Here is an 18,834-nt window from a genome sequence, read left to right on the forward strand (position 1 = left end):
AGAGTACTATTTTTTCTGACTCTCTAGGTAACCATTTTTGCCATTTTGTAACACTGTGCCTTTCAGGTTAAGGTTAGTTTCCTGTCTGGGAGTAGTTGCAGATGCTAAACGAACAGGAGCCTTGTTACTTGTGCTCGTTTAGTACCCAGAGAAGTGACTTCAACTGACAGAAAAAGCTCCTCTGTCAGGGGCAGGCCATATCCCAGCTGTGCTCTGAACCCCCGTGGCACACCACCTGGTCCCTACCTGGCTGCCGCACGACTGTGCACCTGGGATGGAACTGGGTGTTCACTGGCAAAGCAATGAAATGAACACGTGAAAGAAGGGTGCCAGATAATTTCCATAAGGTATTTCACACTAAAAGGAAAAAAGTGCATCTAACCAGATCAGGTTTACCTGATCTGTTAGGATATGCCTTTCCAATTTGTGTCATGACACCTTCAGCCAATTGCAACAAGATATATTCAGATAGTCTTCACTGTATTTTTTAAGAGTTTTCTCTCACTGTTTTTCCTGTGAACAAGGAAAAAGCATAGTGCCACTTAAATATGTGAGTCAATCGTCTTGCCAAAGACAGCAGACTAAAATAATACTGTATCTGTGTAGTTTTGGATGCTTAATTCCATTTTAGAAACCCTCGTATGCCTTCCAGTTACATATTTTTTTGAAACAAACTATATGACATTTTCTGGTTTATATTTTAGTTAAAGGTGGTTGGGTTTTATTTCTAGAAAAGGTGGGGAAGAAACTGAAGTAAACTCTTCTGAGCTTTGCCAAGGAAAAAGTATCCTCCCATCTCCAACATACCTCTGGTCAGAAAATCATGCTGAAGTCTGAAGCTATAAATTGACACCAGAAAAAAAAGCCAAAGAGGAACAAACTGAGGTTAGCAGTTTTAAAAGTGTTAAAAGTTGGCATTTCCTTGAAGCTACATTTAAAGATTTGGATTGTTATTTTTTAAAGTTCATTTTACAAAATGAATTGGTTAAGTATATCTCAGCTAAGAATTGCTCATGTGAAGACACAATACTATGTTGTAGAAGATAGAAAAGATTTTTAGGCTTTGCTGACCAAAAATGTGAATTCAATAAGCATAGGAAAAGCTGCTGTTAAAACTGATGGAATGTGAATGAATGCTGAAATATCAATACCTTTGACTTTTTTCTTTTATTTTTATTAATTCTAGGGTCTTAAGTCCTTCTCTTTGCCTTAGGTGGTGTACAAGTAAATGCTATATGTGAAATGACTTCTAGAGTACAATCCCTCAGGCTTGTGCATGATTAATTTTTCATACTGTTGATGATTGCATTGAAATAGAGAGGGCTATTCATAGTGCACACTTATGTGCAAAGTATGTGACTTATTGTCAGATGATTATAGATGCATCTGATGCCTTGCATAAAGATCACCAGTAACTGTTCCAATATTTTTTTTCCTTTTAAGCACTAGAATATTTAGTATATCATTTAGTATAATATGAGATAAAGTAGAAAAAGCAAATCCACTAAAATAAGGAATATTTACCATCTAGGCATAAACTTGGCAAGGTGGGTTGTTGGGTTGTTTGGGGTTTTTTTCTGCTTTCATCTGCCTTCTGTTTTCATCAGCTAGATGAAAAACCTTGAAGTGTAGTTATAAAACAACTGCAAAAATAGCACTGAAAGGCCCCATTTCAGTTATTTCTCTAGGCTCCATATCAACTGCACTCACTACAATAAAAAAAACCCAAACAACTTCTAATTGCCATTCCTGTAAGTTCTCCTTGGCATCTGATAGGCAAGTGGTATTCTTTCTGGCTCATGAATCATCACTGGAAATAAATAGTGCTAGAATATAAAATGGTTTGATTGTGTATAAGCCAAAATAGAATCCAAAATAGAAGAGCTTATGCTCTTCACCGTATTGTCTCTGCACTTGGAAGAGGAGTGTATAGTAGTAGATGATGTAAATGATGCCAAATGAAAACAGAGATGTAGTGAGAAACAAAGGCAGTACTTTATCCAGTCATTTTTTCATGATGATTAAACATATTTTGTCATAATTAACAGAGATTATGTATTCAAGCTTACCAGTGCACTAGCAAGGAGTACTGGGCCAAGCGTGCAAAACCAGAGCATGGCATTGCAGCTATGCTCTGTGCTTGCCCGTTGCAGCATCTGTGAGTGCGTTGCCTCTATGTGGAGTCGTAATTGAACAGGGAAATGGCTTGTGTCTGAAGTGTTAGTCTTGGCTTTCCTGGCATGACTTTTTGCTTGAAATTTCAAGAATGAGAGTGGCTGTTGCAGTCATACCCTCTTGATGATGGCAGGTTTTGAAATCTTTTCTCTCCCCACCATTAGTCCCAGCCTCTACAGAGTCCTTCTGCATGAATTCTTGTTAGAGAGGCATGGCAAAGCAGGAGGCAATTTAGGGAAATAACAAACCATATGGAATTGGGAAATAGTATAGAAAAGATTTCCCATACATAGAAACATTTATCCCATAAACAGAAGCACATCGTGTAAAATAAACACATTTGAACGCAGAAAGAGCATTTTATAGCATTATACACAACAAGCCATATGTAGATGTATCATGTAAATAGGTGTATTTTAAACGGCAACGTCTTTGCACTGTTGTCACCAATGAGAGTTCCTTTTCTGATTTCACTGCTTTACAGCTATCTTAATTTCAGCATATTTAAAATACATTTACTGCTTTTGCATTGTATGGTGACTTTTGTCTGAATGACTAAATGTGTAGAGTCCTATAAATGGATGCATGTTTATAATGCATTGCAGGAAGTGTTCAAGTGGTATAGAAGTAAATATCAGGAAGGGTAAACACAGAGAAAGTACACATTTTTGGAACACTGAGAACATGAGCTAGGCAATGAACTGTGGAATTAATACAAAACTGGGGTAGAATATCAAGCCACGTTGAAGTAACAAATGATTTTTTTTCTTCTGTATCAGTAGTATTAAGTAGTTTTGAGATTCCTGTTGGGGGGTGTGTGTGTATGTACATATATATATATATATATATATATATATAAGCTAAAGATGGCGGGGCAGAGGTTACTTTACATTTTCTCATGGAAGCTGCTTGTCTTCTGTGCTGCTAAAGTGAGGGAGGATTCTGTTCAGTATAGTAGTTTCCCTTGTAGATTACCAGGCAATGTGTAAATAAGGCTATTTTGTTCTTACATACAACTGTGCTTGAAAGGTTTTTATCCAAAATATCTAATTCCTAGCTCTGGTACAGCTCTAAGAATAGGAACCTGACTATAGGCAAGGCTTCTGGAGTTATCAGTGTATTTCTGAAAGTTATTGTCATTGCTCTTGAAGTGTGGATCACAGACAGATTAATTTATAGAAGTGAGTCTGATGTAAACCAGAGCATCAGATTTTATCACTATTTCAACTTAATTGTATGCAAAGGCTTGAGGATTAAATTCAGTGGTTGCTGATGGCGGGTGTGTGTGTGTGAAGAAATTACAATTTTTTTTGTGCTTGTGGTCCAATTATCATTCTCTCACTCTTTTGTGTTCTTTCCAGCTTATACTGCAATAATATTATACATTGACAAGGGATTGAACAGTTCCACTATGTTCCTGATTTTCCATTGTAAAAGCACTGATCCTTTTCATTTCTTCAAACAGCTTTTAGCTTTTTTAATTTTTAGCAGTTAGCAAGTATCGAGATTTCTAACATTCAAGTGTTTTCAGCTGAGCCCTGCATGTGTGCATTTATGACTACAAAACGACGAGGTCTTCTTTGAAGAAGCAGCACTGTGATTTATCTCCCATTTTGGGAGCAGATCCTATAGTTCTGGAAAGACCTACGGCTGCGATCCTTTGTTCTGCCATAAAACGGCGGAAATGTCTTCCTCCGACCCCTAGGGATTTGCTGATGCAGGCACAGGTCTGCAAGGGCTAAACTTTAATTTATGAAAACGTTCAGCATGAGCTTACGTGCTTGTGCTACTGCTTTGTGGCAATTGTAAATTTTAAAGCGCAGGGTGTGCTGTGATGGAAGTTTTGATGTCCCCTCTTTGCAGCAGAGGAGTCACCGATGGCCGTGGCGTCGCTGCGTGACTCAGCCCCGCGGAAAGGGCTCGGGCAGGCGGCGGTGATTCACCGCCCTCCGCGGGGCCCAGCTGCACTCCCGTGGCTGGCAAAGCGTGCGCGGCCCCGCCGTGCCGAGCTGCCCCCCAGGCACCGCTTCCCCGCATGCTCGGGGCTCTCCCGAGCTCGCCTTGCCGCTCCGCTGCCCGGGCGGCGCCCTGCGAGGCGGCCGGGCCACCCCCACGCCTGAAGCCCCCCCTCGGCCCCCCCCCCCCCCGGGGCGGCGGGTCCCATTCCCCCGGGAGCGGGAGGCAAGGAGGTGCGGCTGCCGGGCCCGCGGGAGCGCAGCGGGGCGCGCATGCTCCGCCGGCCGGGGCCCTCCCCCGTCTCCTCCCCCCGCCCGGCGCCGCGGGGACGGGCTCGACCATTTCTGCGGGCGCGGGGCCGCGGGGCCGAGGCTTTCTCAGCGCCGCGGCCGGCTCTGCGCGGCGGCTTCAGCACCGCGCCGCTGGACAGCGCCCGCCGGGCGGCGGCTCCGCGCCGCTGAGCGCCCGCCGGGCCGGGGCCGCGCAGGGCAGCGCGGGCGGCGACCCCGAGGCAGCGGCCCCGTCCCTGCGCCGGGCTCGCCCGCCGAGGGCGCTGGGCAGCGGCGCGATGTTCCTCAAGCTGGCGGTCGTGGTGCAGGTGCTGTCGCTGCTGGCAAGCCGGGTGCACGGCTTCCCGAAACCGGGGGGCAAAGGTAAGCGCCTTCCTTAACGCGCTGTCTGTTTTCTCCGAGGTGGGGAAAGTTTGGCAGGGTACGGAGGGAGGGAAGTAAAAACTTTCCTTCCACTTGGCTAAAAGCAATTAGATCCTAAAGAAACAATATTCCTGGTGCAAGACGCTGGATCGCTGAAGTTGCAGTCTAATACTGAGGATGTAGGTGCTGGTAGAGGGAAAAGCTGGATTTTTGCAGGCTTTTCCGAGCAATGTTATCACCCGTTCTACAGCAGTTTCTGCACAAACCTGTCTCTCCCGCTCCCTGTCTCCCCTGGTATTCTGGATGTAAGAGATTTTTAATCTCTTCGTTGTGCCAATCCGATTATTGCTATTTTAGTCACACTCTTACAGCATTTCCCCCCCAATTTGTTTATGACTTTTCACATCAGAAAGGGGTGCTGAGTCTAGCTGTATCTTTATTTCTATCACATCTTGTGAAGAACCTCTCCCTCTGCCCCAAACAAACACACTTTGTTTAAATGTTTGACTTTGTTACTGTTATCTCATTCTTCTTGGAACACTGAGTTTTTTTACAAGAACTAGTGGTTGGCATCATATTTAAGATACCATGTTTTATGGGAGAAAACTGCAAATTAAGAAAAAATGTGCTGACCTTTTGTCACATGCATCCTATAGCTGAGTATATATGTGTGTGTTTGTTTATTCTAGATAAAGCTATACACAACAGACAATTAAGTGTAGAAAGACCTTTGGAGGAACAGGTAAGTGAAATAAAAAATATTTACAATGTTTTTTAGTTTTAGTATTCCCATAATATTTTGAGCCTTCAGGTACCAGATACGTGAATATCCTAATGGCTTAAGAAATGAGTTAAAAGTGGATTTGTCAGTAAAGTAAATATTGATGACGGGGTTGGGTACAAAATAGAGTTCAAATAATTTTTAAGAATTGGTATGTAGGGTTTTACTGTCCAGCATTCCAAAAGCAGGTTGTTAGCTCCAGCAGTTCACAGGTGTGTCAGCCCTCTGTATTGACATCCTACAGGAATATATTGGGAGCTTGGACTGAAGAAGGAAAATGTAACTGGCATTTCTCTTAAAATGAAAAGTCTATCGCAGCTCCTCGTAATGTCCAATTCTGATCAGAGAATGTGGTGGTACTGACAAAAAGTGCCAAGCGCTTAATCATGTTCTACTTATTAAGGAAAACTTCTTACTAAGAGTGGAGATCAGGCATTAAGGCTTCTGCTGATACTGATAAATTAAGAGCTCACGCGTTTTAGTGTATTAATTCCTTCTGCCTGTTTGTTGTTTTGTTTGTTTGTGTTATTTTTTTGTATCAGATTGCTGAAGCTGAGGCAGACAAGAATAGGAAAATAGTTCCCACAGGTAAAACACCTTTTGTGGTTTTATAGCAATATTCATAACGGTATTCAAAGAGGTTTAAGATTTTATGTCATGTGTGCATTGATATATTTTCCAGAAAATAAGCCAGAGTTCAGGAATTATTCCTTTGTTGATGATCTGAACCTGCTAAAATCAATAGCAGAAAGAGAGAGGAATGAAAAAGAGAGGGAGTCAATTAGAAGCTCTTTGTATGAACAGCAACTGGCCATTGATGATGCAGACTCCACCAAGAACCGCAGACTTGTGGATGACTATGACTCCACTAAAAGTGGGCTGGATTATAAATTCCAAGGTATTCTATAATCATCTTTCAGTGACTTTTAGGTTAGACTTCTCTTGCAAACTGATTGCAATCATGAATGTTGTACCACTAAACACGAGCTCTTTTTGTTACTGGAGTGCAGTTTCAATTAATTCCAGTTGTGGAAGCTTGTCATATTACAGCTAGGTTTTGAAACACAGTACAAAAGAATTGCTGTTGATTTTCACAGTCGTCTTCTGTGGAAGAAAATCCAACTGTGTGATTTGCATTATGTTTTTTAGCAATTTAGATTTGATGGAAGGAAAATGGGACATGTTTTCAAATGAAAATATATTTATTCTGGTTTGAAAGGAAAAAGCACTTTTATATAGAGCTAAATCACATATATTTGTTCCAAGTGTTACATGCAATGACAGATAATCCTCCCCATCACAAAGCTAATAGAAGTTACTGAAGGCCAAAGAATACTTGCCTTTACTACTGGAGTCATTAATTGACTTGTAATTTAAGTGAGTCCTCTGAGGGTTGTGAGCAGCATTTAGCTCAGGATATTTTTAATTATATCAAAGTGTGCTGATCACAGACCAAAGCTTACTCATCATATTTGCTTTCCCATTGGTCATGATGATATTGTTTGCCATAAGTAGCAATTACATAAATAAAACTTCATCTGCTGAAATCCGGACAAGAGGATAGTATGCTGTTTGTCATGATCTGTTTTGATCTAAGTGGCCATACAATGAAAGTAGATTCCAGGAAGACGCATATAAGCAGATATGTGAGCAGTGTTCTCTCATTCTTACATTTTTTTCTATAAACAGGGGAGTATGCTCCTGATATTAATCTCTGCTCTTTCAAAAGTGCCAGTCAGAAAGAAATTTTTCAGATGTGGAAAATGGACACAAAGAACTTTTCACTGGGACTGATGTAATGGATTCCAAAGTGTGTATCAAAGTATATTCCTAATGTGTCTAGAAAATGCAGCTTTGTTCTGAAGAGAAAAAGATGTGGGCAGATATTTTTTACAAGATGTCTAATCCAACAGAGTTAGGACAGTCAACACACAGTTAAACTGTAATCCTTTTAGATGATCCAGATGGCCTCCATCAATTAGATGGCACTCCTTTGACTGCTGAAGACATTGTTCAAAAAATTGCTGCAAGAATTTATGAGGAAAATGATAGAGGAGTGTTTGACAAGATCGTTTCAAAACTTCTAAATCTGGGTCTAGTAAGTATCTTGTTAAAACCTCATTTAGCTGTTTTGTGGGGTGGTTTAATGCTCTTTCAAAAAACAATTTGGATGTTATTAGCTGTGTCCAGCTAATAATGCTGACCTGAGTAAAAATGAGTGGGATTCAGGCTCTAGGCAAGCTTCTTGACTCAGTCGGGCACACTGGTTTAGTTCTGCAATAATGTTGTTGTTCTGCGATGGCTTTGCAACAAAATAGGCCAAGCTGCAGAATGTTTTTGATGTTGAGAAGACATTCACTGATTGTACTCCTCCCATGCCTGCCCTCATTTTCCCTTTAATTTCTCTTCTCCTGCTCATTAGTTCTTTTGTATTATCAGTTTCTTTTGGATGTTTATTGGGACAGGTCTGAGCCCATTCCTATCCACCTATGCATTATTGTCATCAGCGGACATACAATGACGCTGCTTAATTGAGGATACATTTCTCGTTGTTACTGATCTTTAGCAAGACTGGATTTCTCTCTGACCTTTGGATGTCTCAATGGTTTTAGCCATTGCGATAGGGGGTCCTTATATTTTTAAAATACTAACCTTATCTTGTCTGCACTAGATTTTGCTATTAGCTGTTGCATACTGATTGTCACTGATGACAAAGGGAGCTGTGGGACAGCTCCATGGTACAGTTCTTGTTCAGGTAATGGCTGTTAGGAAGCAAAGAGGAAACATTTTGATGATGCTGTAGAAAGCTATTTGCTTTTTCCCTTTCTGTATTACTGTATTCTGTTGTAGTTATTCAATTCTACGTAGGTATGTTACAGAACATATACATTTATATATGCACATACACACGTAGGTATACTGCACTTGCAGCTCCATCTTTCAAGCTGGACTCCACTGTGTTAACCCCTATAGGGGTTTGTTTTCCTATTGGAGACTGTATGTGTGGGTGGCTGGTTTTTATGTATACACACATATTTGATGTGTATTTCTATGTGTGTGTATATGTAGACATTTATATAAATAAAGACATATGCATATGTCTGTATGTATACGTTTATATAGAACACACACATCTGAAGGTACTACACCTAATTTGGCAGTGCTCAGCTTTGAAGCAAACATATTTAAAGCAACCATTTACAACACAAGTTTCATATTGATATTTAATCTAGGAAAACCACAATATTTTGTAATTACTCTGCACAAATATTTTAACAGATCACAGAGAGTCAAGCCTATACCCTGGAAGATGAAGTGGCAGAGGTTTTACAACAGCTAATTGCAAATGAAGCAAAGGATCGTGAGAAGGAATCTGAAGATTTTGATTACCCAAGCAGAGGAGACAGTGATACAAAAGAAAAACAACAGGAAAGAATGGTAATTTCTTTGCTAATCATTTTGACTCACTTGCTGAACGGTAGAAATAGACCAAAACACTGCTTTGCTTTAGGAAGTAATTAGTTCAATCTGGAAACTAAAGGTATTCTTAAAGAAGTTCTATCAGATAGAAAAATGAATTGTGAGTTACTTTGAGGTTTAAGCCAGATGTCAAATTGAAATAACTTTGAGAAAATAGTGTAGTCTTCACCTCGTAATTCAGGAAATGTTGGCATAAGATTATGATGCTATTTATTGCTCTGTTAACTTTATCACCAAAAGCAATGGGCTTATAGATACTACTTTTTGTGTCTTTTGTGGAGACGTCAAGCAAAGCTGATCAGGACAGTTTCATTAACGGAGAAATTGATGATACACTGGATAACACATGGTCATCATCTAATATCTTGGAAAGAAGAAATGAGCTGCCTTCTGAAGATAATTTTGAAGACCTCCAATATTTTCCAAACTTTTACGCACTATTAAAAAGTCTTAACTCAGGTAAGCTCATCACGTGTTCACAGGAATATATAGGACAAAAATCAGAATATTAAGATTATTGCTGTTTTCTCCTACTCCTATCCCTTCCCTTCTCCACAGCTTCCCCAGCTGCAAGAGACCATGTGCTTTAAAAATGGTCTCTAAGATACATGGCAGAAGCTAATTTGATTAGTGAGTATGGCAAAACATTGGGAGGAACAGCACTCAGAGTTGCAGACTGTGTGACCTAGGTAGCCCTTCCCATCTTGTTCTGTATGATTCAGGAGTCCTGAATTTTTTTCATTCCCGTAAAGGCATGATGAAAAACTGGCAAATAGTTTTCTCCAGAGACCTTTCCAGTAACACCCGTGTCTTCTAAGCAAACAGAGGTACAAGTAAGCCACAGTAGAATCCTCGCAGTGATGGTACCAGTAAATGAGTCTGAGCCTCCCAGCCTTTTCACAAACCACAGGTCTGCTGTTTATTGCAATGAAAGCTCTGCATGTCTCTTCCTATTCCGGTGCTAGACATCATGGTCTTTCAGTTATTGCAGGCGAGATTGTGGCACCTCGCCACAGCCCCTTTGTCAGCACGCTTTACCACACGCCCACTCTCACTATCTGCAGCCAGGATGTCTTCCGCTCTCTCCAGCATAGTCAGCAACAATTTATTCTGCATATTCCTTGTCTTGCAGGAGCCTTAATCTTTCAAACTGTTCCTATGAACACATGAGTGGAGAGCTAGAATGAAAAACCCGAGGGCATATTTTGCTCAAGTCCAATCTACAAACTTCATATTCTTTTTCTTGTTCTTTTCATTTTCCCATGGTGGTTTTGCTTGATAGTTGTTCTCCTTTTTCTACTCACAAGGCAGAAAGGCATGTTGGGTTTAACAGATTATCAAGCAAATAGAAACGGGTCCCGCTGGCTGACATCTCTGCCTTGTCTCCTGCTTTATGCTGTCCACCTGCCAGCTTGTACCAAGCTGGAGGAGTGGGGATTCAGTTGCATCCTACAGAGGTGTGTTAAATTGCAGGCAGCAATAAAAAACCTGTTCAGCATCTCTCCAAAGGGGCTGGCCTTCGGCATGGGCTGGGAGTGTGTTTCTGAGTGTTCCTGTCTGACAGTGCCCCTGGCTCTGTTGGGTCCTTCAGTGACAACCTGGGGTGTGGAAAGAGATCAGGTAACTGTGTGATGGGGAAGTTTCATGCAGAAATAGCAGTTATATTGTTCAGCTGATAAATACAGTGGAAGAAGAAAGCTAAGAAGCAGTGATCATGAAGGTAGTCAGTATGTATGGGCAAGAAAGAATAACTCTATAATAAAAAATCATTGTATCCTATTCTGGAGTCGTGATGCTCCCAACCATCTAATATTATGTTTTCCCAGTACCTGAGTCATGGTCTTGTGCATGGTAACAATCTCATTTGAGAGACTTTTTATTTCTTTCAATGATCTTGTAGGAGAAAGGATTTCTGAGCTGTCTTTCTCATACAGACTGGCCTACTAAGTAGTTCACAGACAAATAAAAGACAGAGGCTGTAGTAAAGTCTGGCTATATCTGCCCTTTGACCAGCAATTTGAACTCTGTCAAGTCTCTTCATCTCAGTGTGTTTAGTGTTCTTATCTGTAAAACTGAATTAATACCATTTGCCTTCCGTAACATAGATCTTTAAGACAAAAAGCTATAAAGAAGAGCCAGACCCTGAGGTTGTAAAGTATATTCAGCTGTACTTTCCAGAAGCAGTTTCAAAGGAGATATATATAGGAGTTCTATTTGCTAATCCAGCACAGCATTTTCTTTTTAGTGAGTAGGTCATTTTTTATGCATGAAGTTTATGCAGAGTTTGCAGAACTGAGTTTTTCTGAGTTGCCTGAAGTCTTTGACTAGTTTTGCTTTATCCCCTCACACAGAGACAGAGGCAAAAGAGAAAGAGACCTTGATAACTATCATGAAAACCCTGATTGATTTTGTGAAGATGATGGTTAAATATGGAACAATCACACCAGAAGAAGGAGTTTCCTATCTGGGTGAGAGTACATACTTTATGCAACAGTGTTATTAATGCTATGTTCTTACTCTACCAACAGTAGTAATTATTTTCTCATCTTCCTTGCTCGTATGAGTCCTGTTCCAGACTTGCTCATTCAAAGTGTTAAAGCTGTACCTCTAAATGATTCATTATTCATTATAGAATGTTGAATTCCATACTGCTTTAGTAGTTCCATCTAATGAAGGAAAGGTTATTTACCAGATATGTATTTAGAGGATTATTCCACTTTCACACCTGTGAAGTGCACTTTATTTCAGTGGCTTTATGTCAGTGGAAGATCAGTGTTTTGCTTAGTTATCTTGAGGTGGATTAGGTACCTGCATTCTCTGAAAAGAAACCAGCATTTCAGCACTTTTAACCTGTCATCTGTAAGTAGCTGGAGTAGACAGGACCTAATGCTGTGGTCTTCTACCAAGCAAAACTCCTTTCACCTATGAAAAGTGTTACGTCTTGGCACAGAAGTTTTTGAAGCACTCTTTCCTGGATCCATTTTAGAGTCTGTGGCTGTGCAGATTTTGTGAAATTGTTATTTCCCCAAAGAGGGATTTTGGAACAGCCTGGTTTGGTTTGGTTTGGTTTGGTTTGGTTTGGTTTGGTTTTCTTTTCTCACACATCTCTTCTGGCTTTTACAAACCCCTTTATATTAACTGTTGGTAGCCTTTCTAGTTAAGCAAGCAGAGCTACAGAAGAAGGGCTTATGTACATAAGCTCTGCACAACCCTTTCATTTTTCTGAAATATTCCTGGTCTGGGTTAGCCTAAAAAGTTGTTGTTTACCTCAGGGCAATTTCTCATCTTAATAGATCAGCCTGTCACAGAGATAGGACTTGGCAATGATCTTTTATGACTTATGCTGGCTTGTTTGATATGGGCCATTGCAGATACAAGATTGATCGATGCAACTGTAACTGTACAGATTGATTATCAATTACTTAGCTACAAAAAAACCCATGATTCACATTCAGTGCATGATTGCACCTCCTCCCTAAAGAATTCATTATATCTCTGACCAAGATTATCTCTTTATTTACTGTGTGAAGTCCTTTAAATTTGGAATATTTGAACAAATTACACCACAGTTCAGCCCTTTATTTCTCTGGCTGCTTGTGCATTTAAAGAAAGATGCACATAAATGGTTCATTACAAGCATAGTGATTTCAGTGTCATTCTGCAAATGAAGATAATATGGCTTGAGCAGATACTACCCTCACTGATAGTGTTGTGCCAAAATTTAATAGGTTAAATTCATCCCTGACGCAAGACCACTCAGATAATGCAATTACACTAGGGATGCATTTTTCCTACTAAAATTCAGGGCAGTTGTTCACATTGGCTTTACTTTGAGTAAATAAATACTGTAACCCTAGAAACAAATTGCCATGATGACATAGTACAGAGGGCATGGATTAAGTTAAGAGTTTCAGAGGTCTGATTTAGTCTGGATTTAAGGTAAGACTATCAACTGATGTATCTAGACTCTGCCTTGCAAATGAGTGGTTTATGTAAAGATGGATTTTGTACTCCATCAAAGCAACTTACTGTAGTGGAAAAAGCTTTCTTATAGGTGTCAGGTTGCTTCTGTGGTATTCTTTTTTTAGACTTGCTGTTGAGAAACGACTTTAAAGCTGACCTTCATGTATTGAGCTAATATTCTCAAATATTCAAGAGCAGCAAGCACAGGAGAATCGTAGCTTCTTGCAGCATCCATAAACATGGCAGTTTTATTGCCACCCTCATTTAGCTAAAAGTTACAACGTAAGATACCCAGTAATACTTGAATAGGTACTGTGTTTCTTGGTGCAGTTTGAGTTAGGGGGTTAATGCTCATCTGTGTTTATTTATAGCAGACAAAGGAATTAGTATGAATGTTCGTCAGAGAGAAGAAACAGTTTAAACATTGGCAGCTTTTAGTCATTTGCTCAGTCCAAAACCAGTGAGCAGATCCCATGCTAGTTGGTGGAAAATACCTACTGGGTCTGTGCAGATGGATTATATCCTTTCTCTGTTTTATTACAGTGGGAAACTGCCTGAATTACTTTCCCCCACTCTGTGACTGAAGCCATGCATAAGCTATGTCCCTGAATTATATCCAAAATAATAGATCATTTACTGAATCAAGTCCCAAGCTTTTGTGCCTCTCACATGGATGCAGAGGTGGTGAATTTGAATGCATATACCAGTAACAGCTGGTTTGGGATTTGGAAACCACAGCATTATGTCATCATCATTGCGTCCTACTCTAGGGGAAAGCGTCTTGCTGCTGCAGTGAATGATGTTATTAGGTTTAGCTTTAAGTTACAAAGGATCTAGCTGCAGTGTGGTGCAAGAAAAACACACATGCACACACATACAAATGCAAGGAAGAGGAATTCATGTTTTAATACATATATTCAATATTATGTAATACATATTTAAAAGCTTTCCATATGCCAAATATAATCTGTAACACAGAACCCAGAAAGCCAAACCAAACGTATTCATATATATGAAAGAGGTCGAAAGGTACTGCCTACCTTTTACAGTATGTATTCAGAAAGTATCGCTCTGGAAGCATTGAAGAGAGGCTGTAACAAACTAATATAAAATATGCATTCAGCTGAAATGCATCATTGTTGATAATTGCCAGGCTGGTGGCAAAATGCCACTATCTTCTATCACTCTTTCTGAACTATGAATACTGTATTTTGATGTACTGGGAGCAAAATCTTCTGTGGAGTGAAAGCCTCATGATACATTTCTAGCTTGTTCAAAGGCTTTCAGAAATCTTTCTAGAAAGCCTCTCTGCCCTGTGAAGATTGAAAGCTGCTTTAAATTAATCTTTGCAATTAACAGAATGGACAAACATTGGTACAAAAAGCATAAAATAATTAATCATATGACATGGCTCACCATTACACAGGTAGCTTGTGAATTAGATCCAGCTGTGGTATCAACTTATCCACCTATGGGTTGGTTGTCAGCATCCAGCAAATGCTACCCGAACAGCTGAACTCTCTGTGCTTGCCCCAACATGCTAGAGGTACAGGCTGTTACCACTGAATGGGCTGAGCACTGGGAGGGACATGCTACAGTTACTGAAACAGTGATTGCTGTTGGCAAGGGTGCAGTGAAAGGGTGGAATGAAGGAGTTGGAATCTCTCCACATAATGACCAGTGGAAAGCAGCAAGAAGCTTTCAGAGTTCTGACTGATTCAGCATAAAATATTTCATTATTCATGGAATTCATACTGTTTCTGTTGCATAAGTAGCTGATCCTGTATTTTCCATGCAGAACTGAAAGTACTGTATCCTTCATGGTGCTGAGTACTTCAAGAGAAAAAGTGCTGTTCAAGCCAATAGCAAAACTCACTTTGATTTTAGCCGAGCAGAATAAGGAGTGCATTGCATAGATATTTGTACTGTTTGAATATTAGGGATTAATATCATACTTTCTTTCATTTTTCTTCTGTCTGTTGAGTAGTGTCATGGTGCAGATTCACTCTGATAGCTTTTCTCTCAGGGCCATCTATCACAGACCAGATAAGTATTAAGGAAAAGCTTCATCTACACCACATAAAGAAGAGGAATTTTTTGTGTGCTGAGTGACTTTTCCTGCATATACCAGGCTATGTGGCTAATTTTAAAATGAAAGCATATCAGTCCACTACCATCCTGGTAGAAGCTCTATTTATAGTAATTACGTAGATTAAACTATAGTTTTGTAATACATTTATTTTAATAATATTGTTTTCAGCTTAGAAGCACTAACAAATGGTTTCTGCCAGTTTTTTCAGAAACATTCATAAATCATCTCCCACTAAGAAGACCAAAATATTGAGTGATTTTTAGAACCATTCTAGGAAATATTTGTAATTAGAACCTGGTGGACCATAACAAAAATAGAGTTTTCAGAGATGATAGACAAATTCTTATGAGGCACCACTGTGTATGTATGAATTCTTTTTACACAGCACATTGATTATATTATCCTGCTGTACACTGCTTACAAGAGTAGATTTGTAGCAAGTTTATCCACTGCCACCCCAACCAAATAGAAGTTGTGTTATCCAATGAACTATTACCCTAGAAATTTAAATTAGTTATGTGCACATTGTATTCTTGTGTGGAATTCTCCTGTATTGACTAGTACTTGTAGCACAAACTTTTGCCATCCGTACTTCTTTGTCTCACAGATATATAGAAACTTCACTGTGACATGGCATATAATGCGTATTTTATCACATCTTATGATTGAGGTTGGTCATTTTGTTTTCAGTTTCTAAATTGGGGCTTCTGTATCTTCCACAACTGAACAATGCTGGAGAAGAGAAGGAGGCAAAGGAGTGGGAAGAAAATTAAGTATAAGCACTCTGTAGCTTTGCTCTTTCTGAGGGGGATCCTACTTTTCACCTCCTTGTAGTAAAGCATTTAGCTTACTGGAGCTACAGTGTACAACACACAGCCCACAGCAGACTGGCTGGGGAGCAAACCCAACTTTAATTAGGAGGGAAATAGAGAAATTGCTCTAGCTCATCAGTATGCAGTGTTTGAGTCACAGCTGCCCATCTCCATAGACCAAACCAAAGCCACCTCTCAAACCGCCTCCCTTTGGCTCTGACTCACTGTCAGAATCTACACTCTCCCCCGTGACTGAGTAGGAGATTGTGTTGGTTAGAAATGGGCATGACCAGATGTCTCTGTTTATCTCTTCTACCCCCTCATCATTTGTTCTTTATGGACAATTGGAAAGATGATCAAACTGCAGGATGCACTAGCAATAGGGAAATGGATAGTTCATTGGTGGACTGTAGCTGAGGTATATGTACACTCATTAGTTCTAAAGTTTCTAAAGTTTTTATAAAGAGAGTAGATTTAGATTAGGTATTAGAAAGAATTCCTTCCCTGTGAGGGCGGTGAGGCACTGTCCCAGGCTGCCCAGAGCAGCTGTGGATGCCCCATCCCTGGCCGTGCCCAAGGCCAGGCTGGACGGGGCTGGGAGCAACCTGGGCTGGTGGGAGGGGTCCGTGCCCATGGCGGGGGGTTGGAATTAGATGATCTTTAAGGTCCCTTCCCAGCCCAACCCATTCTATGAAAGTTACTGTTGGGATGTTGTTGTACTCTCTTCTAGACAGATCGAGGTTGCATGAAAAAAAAATCCAGGGGAAACAGAAGAGGCAGAAAGGCCCCTATGTTGATTTTTAACATGTCCCTGCTATGTTCCACGCTGTGGAACATGGAATAGCCGTTCTGCTTCTCACATTCATGCTTGAATCCCCCTGCAGCTCCACTTCTGATGAAGGCAAAGCTCTGCAATTTCCCCAGCATAGGCCAGTGCATAGTAGACACAATCTGGCCTTTTCCTGGGGGAGGAGGACTCGTTTGAATACTGTGACTAATCCTTGAAGTTCTCATCAGCACAGATGCTGCAGGCCAAAGGTCTGGTCCTGATATTTGTTTCGTTAGGCAAGAACAGGCACAGAGCCAAGAGTGTGAGGCAGAGAGCAGATCACAGCACAGACTGCCATCATCTTTCCCCTACTCACTGTCTCCAGAAGCAGATGCTCCCTGATGCAGACTGTGTGATTTCAAAGGGGTGAGGGAAGGTGTGGCTAAACCAGTGCCAGAGGCTGCAAGTGATATATGGTCAGTGTCACGTGGACCTTTTGTTCATTCCTTCATTTTGACTGGGAGATGAAGGGCCCTGACAGTATTTCATACAGAGAACTGTTCATGCATAATACCTTCTTTTTATTTGTTAATGTCCTTTTTTTAAAAGGGCTCTTTGTTGCTACTGTGGGTTTTCTTCATAAGCATTAAAACCTTTAATCGATTTTCCCTATCTGAATTTCCCTCTGATGATTTTCCTTGCCCAGTATTACTTTATCATATGACTGATGCATACAGCTACCAGTGGGAGTTATTTAATCTCAGGCAGTTCTCTTTTCCCTGCTCTTTGTTTTGTATCTGATGAACTAAGGTGACACAGATGCCAGTATACTGTACTGTTCAAGGACTCTTACATATCTGAAAAGTAGAAATCAGGAGCATCTCAGATGGAGGCTGAATACTGAGAAGCAGCAGTGATGGTGTAAAGTAAGTGTAAATTAGTTAAAACCAAGATGAATTTGCAGGGAGGTAAGATAAAAGGATGTGGGGACAGAGAGTGTGCAAAGGCCCCAGACAAGACCAGAATCTAGGCAGTATGTTGATCGCAGACCCCTCTACAAACTTGTAGTTTTTCTTTCTGTAGCGTCATTCCATGCCTCATCCATGTCTGTCCCAAGCTACTTCTGCATTTGCACAAACACATACATGTTTTTGTGCCCCCACTGCTTAGATCTTATCTCCTATTTCCCTCCATTCAGACTCGCTACATAGAAAAAGAATGGGTAGCTGTGGTGTGAAAAGTCTGTGACAGCTAATTTCACAGTTCTTAAAAAACAGGACTGCTGCTACACTCTACAGTAAAATGAGCATCACCTGAGGCTGACAATATGTGCAAGAGCATAGTATTTCCAGTATCCATAGGATCTAAATTTTCTCAAGATACCTTTTTGGGAGAGATCCAGTAGTTTTAGTGTTCTTTTTTCCCACCACATTGCATGACCATCAAATCACACGTATAAACCCCAAAATGAATATATTACAATTAATTGCTTTGCTTATCAATATCTACCTTTAAATTTGCATCCCTCTTGCAAATATATTGCCTCTTCTGTTTCCCTTCACTGCCTCCTCTATGCTTTCCCAGCTGGATACTTTGTAAGAAATCTCCATCTCCTGGTAGTGTCTCTTTTGGCAACTATATTGCTTAGTTCCTGAAAATCTAGGTTTTGCATCCTACCAAGCCATTTGTTTCTAAAGAAAGAAGAGTGATACTTTTATTTTTCTCACTGTATTTAGTAGCTGCATAAAACCCCCTTGGTTTCTGAATTCAGTATCTCTCTGTTGACAACTGAGCACTGAAGACCATAAGTTATGATTTGAGATGATGGATGTGGGTGTGGGATAAAGAGGGTGTCACTGAACTTTCAAAACTAAGCTACATCCCACTCCTGCAGTAGAGGCGGTTGTGTGCTGCTTCAGTCCCAAACCGTCATGCTTATGAAGTGCATGCTATCAAAATACTTAAAATGTGTGCACAGGCCATGAAGCAGTGTCAGGATGGGAAAGGATTGGGAAAGGATTAGGAAAGGACTGCACCACACAGCTCTAGGAAACCTGGAGTAATGCGAAGAAATGCCTGTAGAATACTGAAAAGGATAAATATGAGAAATAGTCCATGAGGTGGGGAATTTAATAAGGACAATAAAGGAGGCT

The 18,834-nt window shown here is 40.5% G+C and overlaps 1 protein-coding gene across 3 annotated transcripts in view; it reads left to right on the forward strand.

The window, feature by feature from the left end:
* The first annotated feature begins 4,371 nt into the window (after positions 1–4,371).
* The window catches only part of SCG3 (secretogranin III), a 29,248-nt gene continuing 14,785 nt past the window's right edge, over positions 4,372–18,834 (forward strand). Inside the window, exons 1-8 of one of the 3 annotated variants that reach the window (XM_037395592.1) lie at positions 4,372–4,784; positions 5,474–5,526; positions 6,108–6,153; positions 6,248–6,463; positions 7,521–7,663; positions 8,845–9,003; positions 9,327–9,504; positions 11,397–11,513. In XM_037395592.1, coding sequence (XP_037251489.1) covers positions 4,700–4,784; positions 5,474–5,526; positions 6,108–6,153; positions 6,248–6,463; positions 7,521–7,663; positions 8,845–9,003; positions 9,327–9,504; positions 11,397–11,513 — 997 coding nt within the window. In that variant the 5' untranslated portion in view covers positions 4,372–4,699. The remainder of the gene's footprint in view (positions 4,785–5,473; positions 5,527–6,107; positions 6,154–6,247; positions 6,464–7,520; positions 7,664–8,844; positions 9,004–9,326; positions 9,505–11,396; positions 11,514–18,834) is intronic. The other 2 variants (XM_037395591.1, XM_037395593.1) reach the window with 2 other exon arrangements.

This window comes from Falco rusticolus, chromosome 7 (assembly GCF_015220075.1).
Source record: "Falco rusticolus isolate bFalRus1 chromosome 7, bFalRus1.pri, whole genome shotgun sequence".
NCBI lineage: Eukaryota > Metazoa > Chordata > Aves > Falconiformes > Falconidae > Falco > Falco rusticolus.